The sequence below is a fragment of the Hippocampus comes genome, unplaced genomic scaffold (assembly GCF_001891065.2).
Source record: "Hippocampus comes isolate QL1 unplaced genomic scaffold, H_comes_QL1_v1.1 scaffold7, whole genome shotgun sequence".
Taxonomy (NCBI): Eukaryota; Metazoa; Chordata; class Actinopteri; order Syngnathiformes; family Syngnathidae; genus Hippocampus; species Hippocampus comes.
The window spans coordinates 1,448,022-1,467,673 of record NW_017842060.1 but is presented as its reverse complement, the minus strand read 5'-3'; the positions used below and the strand labels follow the sequence as shown (position 1 = coordinate 1,467,673).

Below are 19,652 nucleotides of genomic sequence, written 5' to 3'. Positions count from 1 at the left end.
GACCTTGATTTGTGCCACTCTCGCTGAGTGTTAAGGAGAAAAGACACAAACTTAGTAAACCTACCTCTTTTGTATTTGACAGTGAATATGTCGTATTTTGCAATGAAAATCCAACATTTTAATCCAAAATGTATTTTAATTAAAATACACGCAAATCAACGGAGTAGTTCCTGGTTGACTTCCCATTGGGTTTGAAAAAAAAACGTCACGTGTAAGGAGGCGTTTCATTGGCTGGTCCGCAGCACCTCTGTCTGTCCTTATTCGTGAAGGTGAAATCGGTCCCCGATTTATCTCTCTGCCTGCCTCCCTCCGGAACCCTCGCGGTCGTCCTTCTGTCTCACCTCCGCAATCATGTCTGTATTCGGCGACGTCCCGCAGGCGCCTCCAGTGGCTGTCTTCAAGCTCTCCGCCGACTTCCGCGAGGACAACCACCCACAGAAAGTGAACCTCGGCGTCGGAGGTAAGCGGAGCTAACGATGCTAAAAAAACGCTAGCTCGTCCCATTCAGAGAGCCTGGCCGAGTTGCGTTCAAGGGTCACGTGGCAAAACAGCAAAAAGCTTGAAATCGGCGAAAATAGTTGGGATAATCCAATTTTTAGTCAATCATACAGTCACGTAACGAATTCAACGTGTGTGTGTTAAAATTAGCACTTTTTAAACTTAACTCGTGACATCTATTCCGAAACGTTGCTCATCGAGCATCTTTCACTATGTCTTTTCGTGCGGTGGAGGAAAGACCCCAAACGCATCATTTTCCATCCACTCCAAGGTTAGTGTTGTTATCGAATCGAATTCAATAACTACCCCCCACCCCCCAAAAAAAGACATACACATTTCGTGATTGCAATTAATACAATTACAGCAAACGTGTTTATCGTTTTCATCTTCGTCTCTTAAATATCAAACATGGATTTTCATTTTAAAGGTATTTCTTTTGTTATTATTGTACGGCCGTACACAAAAACTCTATCATAAACTAATTAATGAAAACAAATTAAAACAAGATAAAGACTAACTATAATGAAACATCTCAAAGCTTTATAACCCTGATCCACGTGCAAGTTCTCACAAGGGTCCCAGTTCTGCTCAATCCGACCTTCTCTAGCTCATGTATTTTATTCTGCGGCCAAGCTCCTAACTCAATTTACTTCAATAAGATTTCAAATCTTCTGACTGAAATAAAAGATCAGTAAAATATAAGCATGAAAAAAATAAAGAGAAAAGAATGTCAAGTAACAAACTGTTTTTAAAGGGGCCGTGGCATAGTGAGTGACTGACTGGCCGTTAACCTGCAGCGGTAGTTCAGTGTGAGCGTCTTTTCCTCCACGCTCCTTGCAAATGTTTGCATTTTATATAAGTGTGTTTACTTGTACAGTTCTACCCGGCACAAGTGATGATGTCATGACACATAGGTTGGGACTCACTGCTTTAACCAAGCAATTCCAACTTCCAATACTTCTAGCAGGACATTGCAATTGGTCTGTTTTCACAATAATTCAATTTTTAATTCAGCTCTAAGTCTATTTGCTTGGGTTGAAGAGCTAATCAAATTCTAACCAACATCGCAATGTACTGTATTTTCATGATCATACGACGCACCGCATTAAAAGGCGTCGTGTCAGTTACGGGTGCTATTTCTAGATCGAACACATATACAAAGCGGATTGTATTATTGAACGGTGGAATGGGAAAACGTACGCCATCTTAAAAAATATTGCATTCGCCGTTTTTGGGATGTTGTTTTGCACAATGCAGGTTGCGGCACCTGTTATCGAAGTAACACAACAGCTTTCACCGATTTGGGAACTCGGTGCCTACACAGGTCAACCCGCATTATTCATCGCTTCGTCCTTACTGGAGAAAATGTCAGCCTTTAATGTGCATCTCATGATCGTGAACATGCGGGAGTAGAATAGAATTTTCAAATCACAAATTTGCTTTCCGTCATTGCTCTCGTCTGATTTATGCCCGAATGTGTGATATCACGCTCGAATTTTGTGAGGTTGTCGTAGCGAGTGCGAGTCCAAATCTGGAGTGATTTAACTGTAACATGATATCAGCTCCTTTTTATTTTAACCTCATTCTCGTGTTTGTTAACTGCCGGATGGGAAAATGATCCTTGAGAAGAATAATCACAAAGCAATTCATCTTACTTTAATTGTTGTCGGGTGAAACAATGTTTAGCCTTTGCCTTGCAGCCAACTTTTTCATGTGTTTTTTTTTTTTTTTTTAATTAGCTAGCAAGAATGACGGTTATGCATGCCCAGGCTCGTACAGTAGCCTCTGGCTGCCAAAAAGCACTCCCCATGCCTATGTTCAACAGCGAGTGCTTTTGGCGAGCAGCTGCTTTCTTTGCTTTGCTCTTTTCCCAATCCAGTGTGCTGTCACACGATACAGACTCATGAACACACGCCACAAGTTCCTCGGAGGTCAAGGACGCTCAGTTTAGTTCCCAGCAACCTCGGCACATCCACTCTTTCACGCACTCATTTGCTGTCTGACGGTGGGGACACGAGGTCTTCCTGCCACAATGTTTTGGACGGCACGGCATGTCGGCAAAAAAAAAAAAATACACTCTATGCTTCAATTTGCTGACGTTCCCTATTAATTCCGATGTCAAGTTTCAAATTAGGACTCCTTCCAAAAGTCCCTCTTTTAAATTTCCGTGGGCATTAAAAATAAACTGCAACCCATTTCCCGCCCCTCGCCAATCCTAGTCGGACCTCGAACAAACACAAAGCGTTGCGGGTCGGCATCCGTTTTGTCACGTGACAGGAAGTGAAGCTGTTTTGGTGCGGTCTCCCTCAGCCTACCGCACCGATGACTCTCAGCCGTGGGTTCTGCCGGTGGTGAAGAAGGTGGAGCGCCTCATCGTGGAGGACACGAGCCTCAACCACGAGTACCTGCCCATCCTCGGGCTGCCAGAATTCCGATCGGCCGCTTCCAAGGTTGCCCTGGGAGAAGACAGCCCTGCCGTCAAGGAGGGCAGGGTGAGTCTGCACGGCTAACTGTTAGCACGTTATCCCTGACTAAACGCTGCGAGGCAACATTCTTCGTGCTTTCTCAACCCACATTGCCTTTTGGTCTATGTTAGCGTCGCAGCAGTTAGCATCTTAGCTTTTAACCATTCTCATTTGAAATGGGATCCGACGTTGCCTTTGCACTTTTTCAACCACGGTTGCTATCTTGCCACCTAGATACGATCGCATCTACTGTTACTGAATTTGCATTTTAGCAGTTTTCAATTGCAGTAGCGCCCGCCCGCAGGGCAAGATAGAAAATCCTTATTTGTCTGTTGCTGTACTTGGGTTGGTATCTCGCTAATTTAGCGAACCAACCTTTCGTGTTTTTCTTGTCTCATTAGAAATTGTCTCGTAGTACACATAATATGGCGGCAAATTTTTGTCAATCTGCCTTTTTCTGTTTTTGAGTTTGCTTTGTTGACATCTCACCTTTTAGCGTGTTAGCCTTCAACCAACTTAGGAGGCTTTAGCATGCTTGCCCCTGTTGATTGAAGCACAAGGTGTCCCCTAATGGACACATCATTTGTTTGCATGCTATCTGTTAGCATGCTGGCTTCTAGTGTTGTTCATACTTTGATTTTACAATTGGAATGCCAGTATACATGTATTAATCCTTTTGTACGTTATAGTCACCACTGGTGGGGTTTTTTTTTGTTTCCGTCTCAGGTCGGTGGAGTCCAATCTCTGGGTGGCACGGGCGCCCTGAGGATCGGGGCTGAGTTCTTGCGGCGTTGGCACAATGGCGTCAACAACACAGCCACTCCTGTTTACGTGTCTGCGCCGACCTGGGGTGTGCGGATGCTGACACATACACACGCGCTGTAAACATGTATGACATATGACTTTAAATATATATTGTGTTTTTTGTTTTTTATCTCAGCGAACCACAACGGTGTGTTTGCCGACGCTGGGTTCAAGGACATCCGTCCGTACCGCTACTGGAATGGCGCCAAGAGAGGTCTGGACCTCAGAGGCTTGCTGGATGACCTTGAGGTGACCTTGTTTTTAAAACGGCACATTCTCAGCCAGCGGTAATTTTCGCAATTCGCAGGCGTGTTAATGTGGTGCTAACATCCTCTTGCCGCACCCTGCTTCAGGAGCTTCTATGTCATGCAAATTCTGATTTAGGCTTTAATTACCGTGACGACCAGGGTGAGGCTAGGGTGTGGTACTCAATGTAGCCTTTGTGACATTTCTGAACCTTCAAACCACCTTTTGAGACTCCCTCCAGAACGGAAGATGATTTAAGGATATGTCGCCCATAAAAATCTGATGGTATTTTCCCTATTGGAGGGAGGCAGCATTGCAGCAGAATTTGACATATTCATATGTCCCCAAAAAAAAACAAAAGCCATGGCAGCTTATTGGAACACTCTCAGTTGTCTCCGGGTGTGACTGTGATTGCCGATGCTTGTTTGTCTTTGTGTGTCCTGCAATTGGGCGATAGCCGGCCCGCAGATGGAGGGGACCATCTCAATGGTCAGGCTTTTCTAAACTGTTTGAGGAGTTTCCATCTTAATTGTTTAGCCGCAACGCTTGTCAGCGTTCCACTTGATGTTATCGTGTGTATCAAGAGAAACCTCCGTTAAGGCTCCGTGTTGATTGTGTGTTTGAACAGCAAGCTCCAGAAGGTTCCATTTTCGTGCTCCACGCGTGCGCTCACAACCCCACCGGCACCGATCCCAATCAGGGCCAATGGAGGCAGATCGCTGAGATCATGAAGGTCTCCTTCTCTTTTATGAGCATTAAAAAGCCACTTGACTGTTTCCCTCTTGCCTGATGTTCTCCTCTGTTGTTTTCTTGCTCTCCAGAACAGGAATCTTTTTGTCTTTTTTGACTCGGCCTACCAAGGCTTCGCCTCGGGTTCTCTGGAAAAAGACGCGTGGGCCATTCGCTTCTTTGTGTCTCAGGGCTTTGAACTCTTTGTGGCTCAGTCCTTCTCCAAGAACTTTGGCCTCTACAGTGAGTACACGCCGAGGTGTTCATTCCAAATTTATTTTCTAAATTTATTTTGGTATTGCTGTACGTCAGTTCGGAAGATGGAAGGTCAAACAGTCGTTTGAGAATTGGACTTGATTGCAAACGAATAAATAAAAGTAATAACAACGATCTCAAATGAAGGAAAACTTTTAACGAACCTGCTCTTCCAGATTTACATATATCGAGGAAGCTCGTTGCTATCTTTAAATGATATTCCAACAGTAAATCAAAAATGACCCAGGCAATTATGTTGCGAAGTGAACAATAAGTTTTACACATGCACGTTTAAAGTCCTAAAATTGGCAACTTGGGTTTGAATCGAGTCAAGTGACGTGACCGGAGTCCATCGGCTCTGGTCCACGCGAAGAACAACTCCCGCGCACTCAACCGACTCCCTTACCTCTCCTCAGACGAGAGGGTGGGCAACCTGACGGTGGTGGCGCGAGACGGCGACAACCTGGGCCGCATCCTGTCTCAGATGGAGAAGATTGTGAGGACCACCTGGTCCAACCCGCCCTCGCAGGGCGCTCGCATCGTCAGCAAGACCCTCAACTGCCCCCAGCTCTTTGCGGAATGGTGCGTTGCCATTGTTTATAATTGGCCCCCCAAGAAAATAGAAAGGCCTTCACGAGCCTCCATGTGGTCACCCTTACTTGTTGACTCCTACCGTCTTTTACCAACACCTACAGGACGGTTGAGGAACTACAGCACGTTCTTATGTGGCACATACTCGTTTCCGCCCCCATTAATGTGTTGCTTTTCTGTGCAGGCAAGATAACGTGAAGACGATGGCCGACCGTGTGCTCCTCATGCGGGACCAGCTCAAGTTGAAGCTTCTGTCCCTCGGAACCCCGGGAACATGGGACCACATCACCCAGCAGATCGGAATGTTCAGCTTCACCGGCCTCAACCGTACGTGCACACGTGCACGGATGCCGCGTTACTGCAACATGCACTAAAACGCCGTCAGGGGATTTTTAGAGGATTAAAAAAAAAAAAAAAAACAGCTAACTATGGGTGAAGAATTGAACTAATTAGTCGACTAGTCCGTGAGTTGACTCTACTTTTCCGCAACGAGGTTTAATAAGAAATGTCTGGCACATGAGTCGAAATAGGCTTACGCTGTACGCAGTATATCAGAAATATCAGAATAGTGGTTAGCCTTGTTAGCTTTGGCTATTCCAACTGCTGCTAATCTCAGAAAATGTCGAACGGCGCTGCCTCGACACTGGCTGCAAAGGGGCGAGGGCACCGGCGCAAAATAACGCCTTATCTTTGTCGTCCAAATGTCACTTCTAATAATGCACATATGACAACATATCCCCCCCTTTTTTTTGGGGCGGTGTTTGACCAACTTGAATAGCTGTGCCTTTCCAACTCAAATGTTCTCACAAACCTGATCACACATTGTGGCATAGGACCTTATTTGGAGCCTGCCTCTCATGTCAGACAGGATGCCACCACGGTCATAAAGTAAGCCAAGTATCTCTCGGTGTCTAATCTTTCCCTCTCTGACTTGTTTCGGCGCCGCAGCCAATCAGGTGGCGTACATGATCAAAGAGAAGCACGTGTACCTGATGGCGAACGGTCGCATCAACATGTGCGGCCTCACCTCCAAGAACCTGGACTACGTGGCGCAGTCCATCCACGACGCCGTCACCCAGGTCCAGTGAGAGGGAACGCCATCGCCGCTTCTCCCTGTACGTTTTGTCCCATCCCGCTCTCCCTTGTCACATCTTTGATGTCACCGAAAGTGTGAGCTGTACATCCTCACTCCTTCTGCTAAGCCGGTGGCTCCCAACATGTACTGAGCCAAAGACCATGTTTTACATTCGAAAAATGTTCTGGCACGTCACCAAACAAAAACTTCATCAAAAGCAATAGCCCTGATGCGAATTGCAAAATAACCAGAGGAACTATCACCTCCTACCCCCCCCGCAATATTTTGGTTGTATTTCTAAAAAGTATTATTTAATTCATTGCATCTTGTCAGTCACTGCCGCACAATGGACAGTTTGAGCATTAGCGCTTGATTATCGGAAAATATGAAATAATGATTCAACTTAAAATGTATTCTGCACATAAGTTAAATATATATATATATATATATATATATATATATATATATACACACACATATATATATATATATATAATTTTTAAAAGCAAACAATTTAATGGTATAGTAAATGCAAACGTTCTGAATTTAGACGGTAGATACAACTGAACTGTACTCAATGAGTGATTTATCCTGGATACCACTAGAGGGAGCCCAGTTATCATAGTTGAAGCTGTAAATAGTCCCCAAACTATGATCCTCAAACACTTGATCATCTCACAACCTTACACTCAAAAGTAATCATGAAGGGTTCTGTTTTCATGACAGATTACATTTAAAAATAAATGATTTTCAGATTTTTAGATTTTTTTTTTTTTTTTTTAATGCAGCGCGAGGATGCCGGCGCAAACAAAGAGTGCTGTTCTTTCAACGTACTTCCCTGTTGACTTATTACTTTCCTGTTAGCTTGGCTTTGGTGACATTAAGTAGTTTTGTGGGGGGGGGATAGCCCAAAAAATATGCAGCCAATTGTGAAGGGGGGAAAAAAAAAGTGAAGAGGGAACTGTGAAATCCAGGGTGCTTTCGATGGACCCCTGTAGGACTCCTGGTCTTGTCAAATTTACTGATAGAAATCAAGCTATTATTCTGTTGAATGAATACAAACGTGAATTGTAGCTTGTAGTGAAAGAACATTTGAGTCTTCTCCCTGTCACAAAAATATGTCACTGGCATGGACGGAAGAACAAAGACACATTATTTGTAATTGAGTACATTTTGCTGTTGGGAATCACCGCGCTAAGCTATGCTATGCTAAGATGCATTAACCGTGTGCTGCTGTCAACTGTGGACAGGATGTCATCGTAGGTCATTTACTGTCACGGGTCAGGTAGCTTTGTGTGGTCTTGTAAAGTCACTCCTGCTTTAAACACACTTCAAAGTACACTGTAATAATATATTCATACAAAGACAAATATACGTAAGAACGCTCTTCTCCTGCTGTGTTCACCTCCAATGAAACGGGTCATTATTTTATTGTCGGCAAATGTGTGCAATTGATTTTGTCAGCTCGGAGCCTTCTTAAAGGTACAGTACGCGCCACACGTTTGCGGTCTACAGTACTCTGCATTCGATGTTGCCTTTGAAAAGTGCTTGAAGTGTTTGTCCTTTTACCACAAAATCTAAACTAATATATACTGTCAGTTGCGTGCTACATGGAGAAAGCAAATAAATTACTCGACTTAAAAAATTGAATTGTTTTTCTTCAGTGTGCAGTTATCATAGTGTGCTGTGTAGATGGATTTATGTGTACAAGTAGCTAGTGTTCTTTCAAGGACCGTGCCCATTGCTGGTTCGAGGCACTTTGTCTTAGCATTTTTGATTTGCCCATGATGATGTCATCATGAGCGGGAAGGGGAGGCTTCGGTACATCCGTTTGTCTTGTTAGAGCCTCCGCTTTGGTCAGGTAAAATGCCTGCCTGCAATATCAATAATTAAAATGTTTCTTATGTTCAGATACAAAATTAGCTGCCACATGCCTGCAATATCAATAATTAAAATGTTTCTCATGTTCAGATACAAAAATGAGCTGCCACATGCACACAAGTGTGTGATTGGGTCACCATGTATAAGGTGAGTGATAAGTCTGAAAATAATTTGTATGCTATGTCATGAGATGGTAAACGTACTGAAGGGATCATTGTATGCGTGCAAATACATTCATTGAAAAAATAATGGAAATTCAAAATATTGCAACTATTCAGAATGAATTTAAAATAAAAATATATAATGAACATATAATTGTTTTGCTAAGGCGACCTATTGAAAAATAATTCATTTCATTTATTCATCCATCCGCATACACTTTGAGCATAAAATGCTCTTGGTATCAAAATATGGTTTAATGAAGTCAAGTGTGATATAAGCAAGCAGCATTTCCAAGCAAGAGCCCTTTCACAGTATAAATTGACTTCCGGCGGCGTGGTGACATCTTTCGTACGACGTCATCACAAGGACATGTGCCCTTTTTATACAGCATAGCCCAAATATTAGGTCATTTGATTTCTTCTCGTATGCCAGAATCCGCCTTGTTGTTGCAGCAGCGCCCCTGGAGGAGGCGACTTCAATAAACCCCAAACGTCTTGATCGTTTCCGTCAACATCGGCTGGTAGGTCGTGCGTTCGTCTTGGTTGCTAAGCTAGTTTATTCAGAATTGTCTTCTTGTTCAGTTTTATCGTGTTTTATGGTCGAAATTACTGCCGACTCATCCGCTTTATCATCTCGTGAGATTTGGTTCTTCTTGTGGCCTGAAGACACACACAAAAGGGGCGAAAACAATCATTATCCTTAAAAAAAGTGACACCTTGATAAAGTGGCTGGATTAAAGTTAGGAATCAAAATAGTACATATATTAGATTCTTAAATGTAATGAAATAACTTGGTGAGTCATAGTGTGTGCGTGTAGAGAACTGTTTTTCTGCCTATATGAGTAGTTAGTATGCATGCATGTGTCTGTGCGAGTGGCTCGGGTGGATTTGTGTTTGCATGTGAATGAAAAATTGAAGAAAGACATTTGAAAAGGCCAATGAATAGGGTGTGTGTGTGTGTGTGTGTGTGTGTGTGTGTGTGTGTGTGTGTGTGTGCGCGCGCGTGCGTGCGTGCACACTGAGTTTAAGTCGGATTGCGAGTCAGTGTTGACTTGTTTGTTGGCACGGTTTTGCTGTGCTGTCCATGCCATTAACAGGAATTGCTCATGATGCGAATGTTTCCATAGTTACCGGCATCTCGGGTGTACGGGATCTCGTCCATCCGCAGGAAAACAGAATCGCTTGGACTCTTCTGGCCGTCAGACTTACTTCCTGCAAAATTTTTAACACAACACAAAGTGTTCTGAACATTTATATTCTTTACTTCAAGCAATATTTTTGGAAGAGCAAAAAGCCACAAATATTTGATGGACCTAAAAGGAGTTTGTCATTACATATAGATGCCACTAGATGGCCCTTAAAAGTCACATGACATGAGGCATGCTCAACTTCCTGCATTCCAACTCACTGACGATGCGGTTTCTGCGGTTGAGCACGGTGGTGCTGTGGGCCACGCCGGACTTCTGCTGTTGTCCTCCATTCCAGGCGGGAGGTTGTCGACCCAGGTCCCAGGGTGGCGGCATCAACGTGGCGCCCGCTGTGGGGGCACCGGGTGTCCAGTTCGCCGGCGGCGAAGGCTCTGCCATCTGGGTGTCAGGGTCGGGCGTCTGCGGTGACGTGTCCATCCTGGAGGCGCCGAGCGCGTTGTGGTAGTGGCTCCTGGTGATCTGTGGTGAGGAGGATTGTGGGTAATCTGGAGTACGAGGTGCTGTGAGGCGGCGGCATGCTATCGGTCACCTTGAGGATCTGCAGCGGCGTGAGCTGTCTTACAGAATAATCGGGCATGTAGACGTTGGGCCCCCCATTGAGCTGAGCTGGAGTCCAGCCCTCTGACTCGGAGCGACATGGCGACATCGGGGCTGAAAAAGAATTTATGTCTTTTTGGTCTTGAATATTTGGTGTCTCTCAAACTAAAAAATGACCACATTCAATCTTTTTGTGTATGTTCACCTGCTGGCATGATGGCAGGAACTCCAAAATATGAAAAGGCTCCATTTTCAAATTTGAGACATTCCTTGCCAAACTCCACCTCCACTCGACCCTGAAGGACCGGAAAACAACATGAAATGGACATTCTCACACACACACACAAAAAACAAAACGATTTCACAATGAAAGCATCAACGACTGGAAGAACCAGAACTAGCAGATGTGATGCAGGATTTCAAAATAAAAGAATTAAAGTCCCAAAGAACCACAACAAGGAGGCAACATCCAGGATCACACAATAAAAGCACGACAAGTACCACAATCAGGAAACATGTGAGATAAGATTTCAGAATAAAAGCACCAAGACCAGAAGAACCTCAAACAAGAAACAACCTAAAAATAAAACCATCACAGACTAAAAGAATCTGAATACGGACCCCCTGGATTTGAAAGAACCACAACCAGTTGCGGAAAGATTTGATAATAAAAGCAGGCCGAAACAGGGAAACCCATGATGCAAATTCAAAATAGAATAGAATTTCAGGCATTTAAGACCTCAAGAACCAAACCACGAGCTGATGGATTTCAGAATAAAAATGATGATGGCGATGTTGTACCTGCAGCACGAGGATGAAGTAGTCAGCTGGCTTGTTTCTCTGGAACAGGAAGTGCGTGGGCGCATGCTTATTTCTGTCGTCAAACTTAAGGTCCTGGACTACGCTGGGATGCTTGATGAGCCTCAGCAGGATCTTCTCAGAGATGTAAAGCGGCTTGAAAGGATCCACCTCTGATTGACACAAAACATTCGGGGACTGAGATATTAGCTTAGCATTTAGCTTAGCCTTAGCTGTCTGAATCCAACTAACGGGAGGGCATGTGGAAATCATTTTGAAAATTGTAATGCTAGTTAGGATTTGCCTTACACCAGCCATTCTCTTAGCCTTTAACGTTGCCTTTAGTTTAGCCTTTTGATTTTCACCAATCTTGAGATTGTATTCAGAAAAATGTGTTGGAATGACACTGATGCTCGTTCACTTGGAGTTTAGCCCTTGGATTAGCCTTTGTCTTTAGTGGCGCGCACGGAGAAAACTGTTTGAAGGATGCTAATGGAAGCTGCACATGGTTTAACCTAGCTTGGTCTTGCCTTCATCTTAGTATTCAGCTCGATCATAGCATAGCCTCAGTCGTTTGCATCTGGCTTCAAGGAGTGTACAGTATGTAGACAAGGTTTTGTTGGAATTGTAGCTATAGTGTAGCCTAGCTTAGCACCTGGCTGACATCCATGATAAATGTGTGATTGGTGGATATGTTCTGACAGGAGAAGCAAAGCTGCGCTGTGATTGGCCAATACCTGTGGACAGGAAGCGATGCGTGGCCAGCAGGAGCTGCGGGGAAATTTTGACCTTCATCTCGTGCTCTGCCATTTTGAAGATGGAGAAGTCTTGCTGCTTCCTCTCGTGGTGAGACACGCGACGCTTGCTGCGGTTGTCGGCTGTTGTCGCAGCGAGTAGAGCGCGACAATTGGAAAGATTTTAAATTTTCAAATTGCTGTGGGCTTTCTAATGAGTACAGTATTATGCAGATGCTAACATGCTAACTGTTGGTATGCTAACAACCATCAAACAGTCAAAGACGTAGCCTGAGACTGGAAGACGCATGCCCTGAATGAGATGAACAACAGCAAGTCGGAATGGCTTAAGTCATTTGAGACGTGGAATGATTATGTTAATATGTCAAGTAAAGAAAAAGAAAATCCAAATGTGGATCGTAGCAAATGCACATTCGTTGGAAATGAATGTGTCATATTAATAATAAAAACCACATTTTGCTCTTATCACAATAATGCTGCTGCTGCTGCTGATGATGTTGATGACGTCCTGGTCCTACTGTAGAGGTCGGTCTCGTCCAGAATTTCGGACTTGATGATCTCCTCGATGACGTCCTCCAGCGTGACGATGCCCATCACTTCGTAAAACGGGTCCCCTTCACCCTCGTTGTTCACGCGCTGAACGATGGCCAGGTGAGATTTGCCTGCCGAAAAAGAAGATGCTCCCGCCGCTCATTTTGCTGGGCAACAACAAGCAAGGCACTCTCAGTTTGGTTAGATGACAAAAAAAAAAAAATAATAATAATAATTGCAACAAAAAGCACACGTGCAGTCCATTTTTTACTATAAAGAGCAAAGCGCCCACCATCCACACTTGACGACAAAAAGCAAAGCATGTGGTCTCAATGTTTTTGTTTTTTTTTTTTGGACAACAAAAAGCTGCCGTTTTCTTCCTTTCTTTCTTTTTTTGTCTTTTGTCCTCCTGCCTTCCTTTTCTTCCCTCTTTCCCTTCTTTCTTTTGTCTCTCTCTTCCCTTCATTCCTTCATCCCTTCTATTTCATTTTCTTTGTCTTCTTCCTTCCTTCCTTCTTTTCTTCGTTCTGTGTAAGTGAGAGAGGATGTGTTTGAATGGAAAACTCAATCATGCAAAACTAATTCTCCTCTTTTGTCAGTCAATGGAGTGCGTGTGTGTGCATGCCGTGTACGCACATGCGTTTGTTTTCTTTGTCACAAAGAAGACAAACGCATGCGCGTACACCCCCAAAAAGCGTGAAGAGGACTCTGTCAGGTAAGTTGGTAGGTTTGTGTGTGTGTGTGTGTGTGAGTGTGTATACACACACACACACACGAGTTCCTCATTCCAACACACACACACACACACACACACACACACACACACACAGAGCAACAGTGAATCCTTTCAGTGCGACTCACTGGATTCTGTTCAAATTTCTCATTGAGTGCCACGCGCACGCGCATGCTTGCATTCATCTAATTGGGTCAGTGCAAAGCAACGGGAGGGAAAAAGCTTTGACGTAAGTCATCATGAGCCGAAGGCCAAACCAAAAAGGCTTTCGCGCTCTTACTCGAGGTGCCCTCATCGGCAACATCAAAAAATAAACGCTGACAAAGAAGAAATGCGGGAGCCGCAGCAAGGCCTCTGGTTGGTCGTCTCTTGACTGCCTCCGCAACTTCCCCGCCCATTTATGACTCCCCGTTGACTACAGCGCCCTGCGAAAGGTTGTTGCCGTCTTCTTTTTCCTACTTCACTACGACACAGCGAAGACCAATCCTATTCCTGTTTTGCAACCTGAATTTGAAACCCTACCCTTCTCTCAACCCCTAATTTGAAACCATAACCCGAATTTGAAAATGTAATCCTGGTTTTCAATCCCAATTTCAATCCCTAACCCTTGTTAGGAGCCCTAATTTGAAACCCCGACCCTTTCTCAAAACCCTAATTTGAAGACCTAACCGAGGAATCAAACCTTAACTAAGGTTTGAAACCCTAATTTTTAAAACCCTACATGTCTTGAACCCCTCATCCTGGATTCAAACCCCAACTGGAAACCTTAATGCTGCCTTGAAACCCCAATTTGAAACCTTGAGCAAGGCCTCGAGCCTTAATTTGAAAACCTCACCCTGGTTTGAGGCCCCAACTGGAGACCTTAACCCAGGCCTCAAACCGTGACCCGAATTTGAAGAACTCAACCCCCAACTTCAAACCCCGATGCCCGGCATCCCAATTCAAAACCATCGCCCTGGTTCGACCCCCGACTCATTTGCGACCCGCCGCTTCGCCCGCTTTTCGCTCCCCTGCGGCGCCGTACCTTTCTTGAAGTCCTCCAGCATGGCGTCCAACGTGGTGTCGCTGAAGACGCAGTGCAGCGGTCGTCGGTAGAAGCCCGTGACGGTCTGCAGCGGCGTGCAGTCGTCGGGGTCGACGAAGGCCAGGTCCTTGACGAAGAGCACGTCCACGATGTCGGCGCGGGTCTCGCGGTAGACGGGGATCCGCGTGTAGCCGCTCTGCAGGATCTCCGTCATGGTGTTGAAGTCCAGCAGGGCCTCGGCCGCCAGCATGAAGCAGTCGCCCAGCGGCGTCAGCACGTCCTCCACCGTCTTGCTGCGAAGCTCCAGCGCCCCCTGGATGATGTTCAGCTCCTCCTTCGCCGAGGTCAACGACAGCAAGGCACTTTTTATTTGGCTTTATCAGCAGTCGTTCCTTTGCACCCGCCGTCTTTGCTCGCTTGTTTTTTGCTGTCCCCGGCATGCGGCGCTGCCTTGAGATGTTTTGAGACACGAGCTGTCCATCGGCAAGAGTTTTGCGCTGCTTCCACTCGAGAACAAGTGGTCGTTTCGGCGATGCGGTTCGACAATCGAGATGATCGTATCAGGTTGGGGCGTTTCATTCGGGTTAGGGTTGAAAGTCAGGCCTTTCCACAGGGGTCAGGGTTTCAATTCAGAGTTTCAAGCCAGAGGGTTGGGGTTTGAAGCCAGGTTCCAAATTCGGGTTTGTAGCCAGAATGACAGTTTTGAATGACAGGTTTGGGATTTCAAATTAGAGTTTGAAGCCAAGGTTAGGGTTTCAAAGTTGGGTTGGAAGCTGTAATTATGTGAACAAATGTAAAGCGTCGCTTAAGGTTTCAAATAAGGCTTTGAGGCCTGGGTTAGGGTTTCAAACTGCGGTTTCCAGACAGGGGTAGGGTTTCAAGTGAGGGTTTCAAACCGGCTTCAAATTTTGAAGTTTGAAGGATTACGAGGATTTAAAGCCATGGATAGGGTTTCAAATGTTGAGGTTTGACGATGTGGCCGGGTTTTCAAATTTGGGTTTCAGGACTGGGTTCCAAATTAGCGTTTTTAAACCAGGGTTAGGGCTTCAAATTTTGAGGTTTGAAGATGGGGTGAGAGGGTTTCAAGTTGGGCTTCCCCAGCAGGTTTTGGGCTTGGAATTAGGGGTTAGGGTCGAACAAGTCGATGCTCGTAAGGCGGCGGCGGCGGCGGGCTCACCTTGAGCAGGTCGTGGTAGGGGTCGGTGACGCGCAGCATCTCCAGCAGCTTCTCCCTGGTGTAGAAGTTGGAGATCTCCTGGTGCAGGATGAGATCCAGCAGCTTGCTGAGCGGGTAGGACACGGGGAAGGAGAGCAGCATGAGCAGGCGCGTCAGCCAGATGCTGCGCGCCGCCATGGCCAGGCCGTGGCGCGAGGCCGCCGAGTGCGGCAGGATCTCGCCCACCAGGAAGATGCCCAGCGCGCAGGCGGCCGTCGACAGCCACGTCATGCCCAGGATGCGGCACGTCCACACGGCCAGCGAGGCGTTGATCAGCGCCGTGCCCAGCAGCAGCGTGCACAGCACGTAGTTGCCTGGGGGAACAGCTCCCAGCTCAGTGGACTCCTCGCCGCCTCGCCCATTCGCCGCGCCGGTACGACGACCGAGCCGTGGAAGCCCCGCCCCCCGCCACTCGCGGCGCGCCCTCTACCGTATCGCCTATCGACGAAAATTGAGCGTCGGCACGAGTGCGACGAGCCTCACCCGAAACGAAGCTTGCTCGGAACCCTCACCCTGCGCGCGACTCCCGGTTCAAGCTCAAATTTTTCACTTAAAAGCCGCGCCAAGGTTTGAAACCCGACCCAAGCCGTTCAACCCTAATTTGAAACCCCGCCCAAGATTTCAAACCCTAATTTCAAAACCGACCTAAGACTACCAACCCTACTTTCAAAACGTACCCACGCCTTGCCACGAGGCTTGAAACCCGCATTTCAAACCCCGACTAAGCCCTCCAAACTTAATTTGAAACGGTAACCCTACTTTGAAACCATACCACTGACTTCAACTCTTAAATTGAAGCCCACCTAAGGCTTCAAACCCTGACTTGAAACCCCACCCAAGTCTCGAAACCCTCATTGAAAACCCTGCCTCAGACTTCAAACCCGAATTTGAAACCCCATTCCAGGCTTCAAATACGAATCCGAAACCCTACCCAAAGACTTCAAACGCAGTTATGAAACCCTACCCGAGTCTTGAAAACCTCATTTGAAACCTTCGAACTCTTACTCCTGCTTTCAAACGCTAATTTGGAACCTTAAACCCCGTACTTACCGTGGCGGCGCACTGACTCGATCTTGCGGGCGTAGCGCTGCTCCCGGTCAGTGCCGCTGTTCTGCAGAACTTGCAGCTCCACGGGGTCCAGGGCAAGGAGGCTCAGGTTGAGGCCGCTGAAGAGCGCCGACAACGCCAGCAGAAGCACCGACACCAGGATCTGGATCCACAGCTCGGGCGCCTCCCCCGCACGCTCGGCAACCGCCACCCAGAAGTCCCGAGTGCGGTAGTGCTCCCACTTGGACCCATCGAAGGCGCACATCTGTGGACATTCATTCCGCATCAGTGATGTCCGGCACAGGTACACAGTTTGTCCTCCCTAAGACGATACTAGCGTGCTCCTTTTGACCTACTATTATGCAATTAAATAGGGATGGGCGAGTATTGATAACAGGTATCGGGCTAATATTGGCCTTATTTCAAGGTTTTGGGTACTCGTGAAGGATAGTCGATACCAGCCACAGATACTTAAAAAGGGGAAGAAAAAAAAAACATTCTGACATGGATTCCTCCTTGCCAGTAGTTGGCACTACTACTCACAAAGATGGGAAGGTCGTTCGTTGTTCACAATTATCTGTCGTCTTCAATTAAATTTTATGTAGTGAAGGTACTAATGGTAACCTTACTCGTAACCCACTGTGGTGCACTAGTAACACAACAAGGCCCGACTAGTCAACTTGTGTGATGCATTCGTAGCCTCCTTGACTCAACCTGTTGCACTGAAATGCTCACGAGTAGTTCTGCCTCTCTAGTACCTTGCAGTTGTCCTACTAGTATGCCAAAGTAGTCCTTCTAATACAGTACAGAGGTGCCCAACCAGTCGACTGCGAGGTGTTTAGGGAAAAAAAAACGATTTTTATTTATTTATTGATTGATTTATTTTTATGTCATGACAGGAAGTCAGCACTGCCAATCTTCTAATACAGTACAGAGGTGCCCAACCAGTCGACCGCGAGGTGTTTAGGAAAAAAAACGATTTTTATTTATTTATTGATTTATTTATTTTTATGTCATGACAGGAAGTCAGCGCTGCCCATTTAGCGACGTTGACGCTATATTTGGTGAGTATTCAGACCCTCTCGAGCGACTTTTTTTAAAGTGACGGTACTAATGGTAACCTTACTCGTAACCCACTGTGCTGCACTAGTAGCACAACAAGGCCCGACTAGTCAACTTGTGTTACGCATTCGTAGCCTCCTTGACTCAACCTGTTGCACTGAAATGCTCACGAGTAGTTCTGCCTCTCTAGTACCTTGCAGTTGTCCTACTAGTATGCCAAAGTAGTCCTTCTAATACAGTACAGAGGTGCCCAACCAGTCGACTGCGAGGTGTTTAGGGAAAAAAAAACGATTTTTATTTATTTATTGATTGATTTATTTTTATGTCATGACAGGAAGTCAGCACTGCCAATTTAGCGACTTTGACGCTATATTTGGTGAGTATTCAGACCCTCTCCAGCGACTCTTTTTTTTTTTCCCAAAAAAGTGACTTGTGACAATCTAGCCACTTTTTCTGGTGCTATTGGAGACTTTTAGAGTCTGTGTGGCGAAAGCACGTTTTTCTCAATGAGCCGCGCCGGGTGCTGTTGTGGCCGGGTCACAGATATCAAGTCAATGGAGTGAGCAGTCAATTGATGTCCTTGACAAGGAGGCTACTAGTGCGTGACCCTTGTCTATTGGTTGGTTCTAACAGCGTTCCTAATGCGGCTTGATTTGATAATTTATCAGTAAGGTTTAAGTTTCGATACCGGTAAGCCAAAATTGGCACTAGTAGTTGAAAAAAACAATGTGGGCCAACGAATGCACAGTTTTGTCTCACGATTCGTTTTGAGGACAGATCATTCTAGTATACGGGTATGGAATGATTTATGGGAAGCTGTTTGAGTATTTATTCCACATCCGTGAAAAGGAGGCGACTTGCGTGTGCCACGTACCGAACAGTTGTGTTTAGTAAGGTTACTAGTGCAGCACAGTGGCAATAGTAGCGCTTGTGGATTTAAAAAAAAAAAAAGTTTACTAGTATGACGCAGTTGTCCACCGTAGGCCGTCTCGTCGTCGTACGAGTACAAATGTGTTGAATTGAAAAGAATTTGACATAAAGCACTCATTTCAAATTCTAGTCCCACATCGAGCGCGCTGCATCCCGGAGTCCATCCTGGATGCGACGGCCGCGTACATACGCACCGAGTAGAACTTGATGCTCTCCCCGCGCCGCAGCTCCTTGGCCAGGAGCTCAACGAGGACCGAGTTGCGGCTGGAGGCCGACTTGAACGAGCCCAGCACTTCGATGTCGGACGTGCGCGCGCTCCTGTCGGCGCACAGGTTCCGCGGACGGGCTCGGTGGCGCGGGAGCGGGGGCGGGAGCGCCTCGGTTCCGGGCTCCTCGATGAAGGCGATCCACGGGGCCGCGCTGGTCGCCCGCGTCCTGTTGAGCCTGCGCAGCGGGGGGGTGGCGAAGTATACCCGCAGCGTGAAGCGCGTCCCCTCGGTGGCTTTCAGTACCCCGTCCTGCACGGACAGCTCCGGGCCGGTCTCTTCCGGACGGAAACCGAGCAGGGCGAGCCCCGGCCCGGGCAGGGCGAGGTGGAGGAGGAGGAGGCGGAGTGGAAGACTCGTCATGATGAGGGGGAGACTCCCTCCTCGGTCAACTCTGGTGCCGCGGGGTCCGGTCCATGTGCTTGAGAGGCTTCCGCAACGACGGCGCCCACTGTGACGTCACTGCTTCTAATTATAGAACATGAAGTCACAGCCACTGCGGCGGCGATCACGTGATCACAATCGTTTGGCGATGTACTGTATTTGATTTGTTTTTTTTTCTTCCAGATTTCGTATTTTGGTTTAGTTGTTTTTCAGTACAGCACCCCCGAGCACATTTTTTGTGGAATTGGGATGATTGCTTTTTCGCGATTATTTGACAATCAGAATTACCGTATCTTTATTGTCATTTTTATTGAAATTACCGTACAATTTTTTTGTGTGTGTGTGTTTTAACCATTTCTCATCATCTCACCACTTTATATAAACGTATATATGTCTCATGCATAGGCGACGCGGTCGTCGACCGGTGGGCACGTCCAGTGCGGAAGTGCGGAGTTT

General features: G+C 46.3%; 2 protein-coding genes across 2 annotated transcripts; one reads left to right on the top strand and one right to left on the bottom strand.

The window, feature by feature from the left end:
• The first annotated feature begins 235 nt into the window (after positions 1-235).
• On the top strand, positions 236-6,974 carry LOC109511472 (aspartate aminotransferase, cytoplasmic-like). Its single transcript, XM_019862604.1, has 9 exons — positions 236-460; positions 2,809-2,990; positions 3,690-3,813; positions 3,904-4,016; positions 4,642-4,746; positions 4,835-4,985; positions 5,414-5,579; positions 5,773-5,915; positions 6,537-6,974. Exons 1-9 carry the CDS (start codon positions 352-354, stop codon positions 6,674-6,676), a joined length of 1,233 nt encoding a protein of 410 aa, XP_019718163.1. The 5' UTR covers positions 236-351; the 3' UTR covers positions 6,677-6,974.
• A 1,906-nt stretch (positions 6,975-8,880) lies between these two features.
• On the bottom strand, positions 8,881-19,291 carry LOC109511380 (metal transporter CNNM1-like). Its single transcript, XM_019862450.1, has 12 exons — positions 18,741-19,291; positions 16,558-16,819; positions 15,469-15,821; positions 14,292-14,625; positions 12,522-12,665; positions 11,986-12,126; positions 11,252-11,421; positions 10,656-10,746; positions 10,443-10,564; positions 10,114-10,372; positions 9,837-9,917; positions 8,881-9,365 (listed from the first exon to the last, which is right to left on the bottom strand). Exons 1-12 carry the CDS (start codon positions 19,173-19,175, stop codon positions 9,262-9,264), a joined length of 2,496 nt encoding a protein of 831 aa, XP_019718009.1. The 5' UTR covers positions 19,176-19,291; the 3' UTR covers positions 8,881-9,261.
• Positions 19,292-19,652: the final 361 nt, after the last annotated feature.

Coding starts and splice junctions, on each gene's coding strand:
- LOC109511472 (XM_019862604.1), top strand. CDS start 352: ATGTCTGTATTCGGCGACGTCCCGCAGGCGCCTCCAGTGGCTGTCTTC. Junction 461..2,808: donor AGTGAACCTCGGCGTCGGAG/GTAAGCGGAGCT, acceptor GGTCTCCCTCAG/CCTACCGCACCGATGACTCT. Junction 4,747..4,834: donor AGATCGCTGAGATCATGAAG/GTCTCCTTCTCT, acceptor CTTGCTCTCCAG/AACAGGAATCTTTTTGTCTT.
- LOC109511380 (XM_019862450.1), bottom strand. CDS start 19,175: ATGACGAGTCTTCCACTCCGCCTCCTCCTCCTCCACCTCGCCCTGCCC. Junction 11,422..11,985: donor GCATCGCTTCCTGTCCACAG/GTATTGGCCAAT, acceptor TGTGTCAATCAG/AGGTGGATCCTTTCAAGCCG. Junction 10,565..10,655: donor TCCTGCCATCATGCCAGCAG/GTGAACATACAC, acceptor ATTCTTTTTCAG/CCCCGATGTCGCCATGTCGC.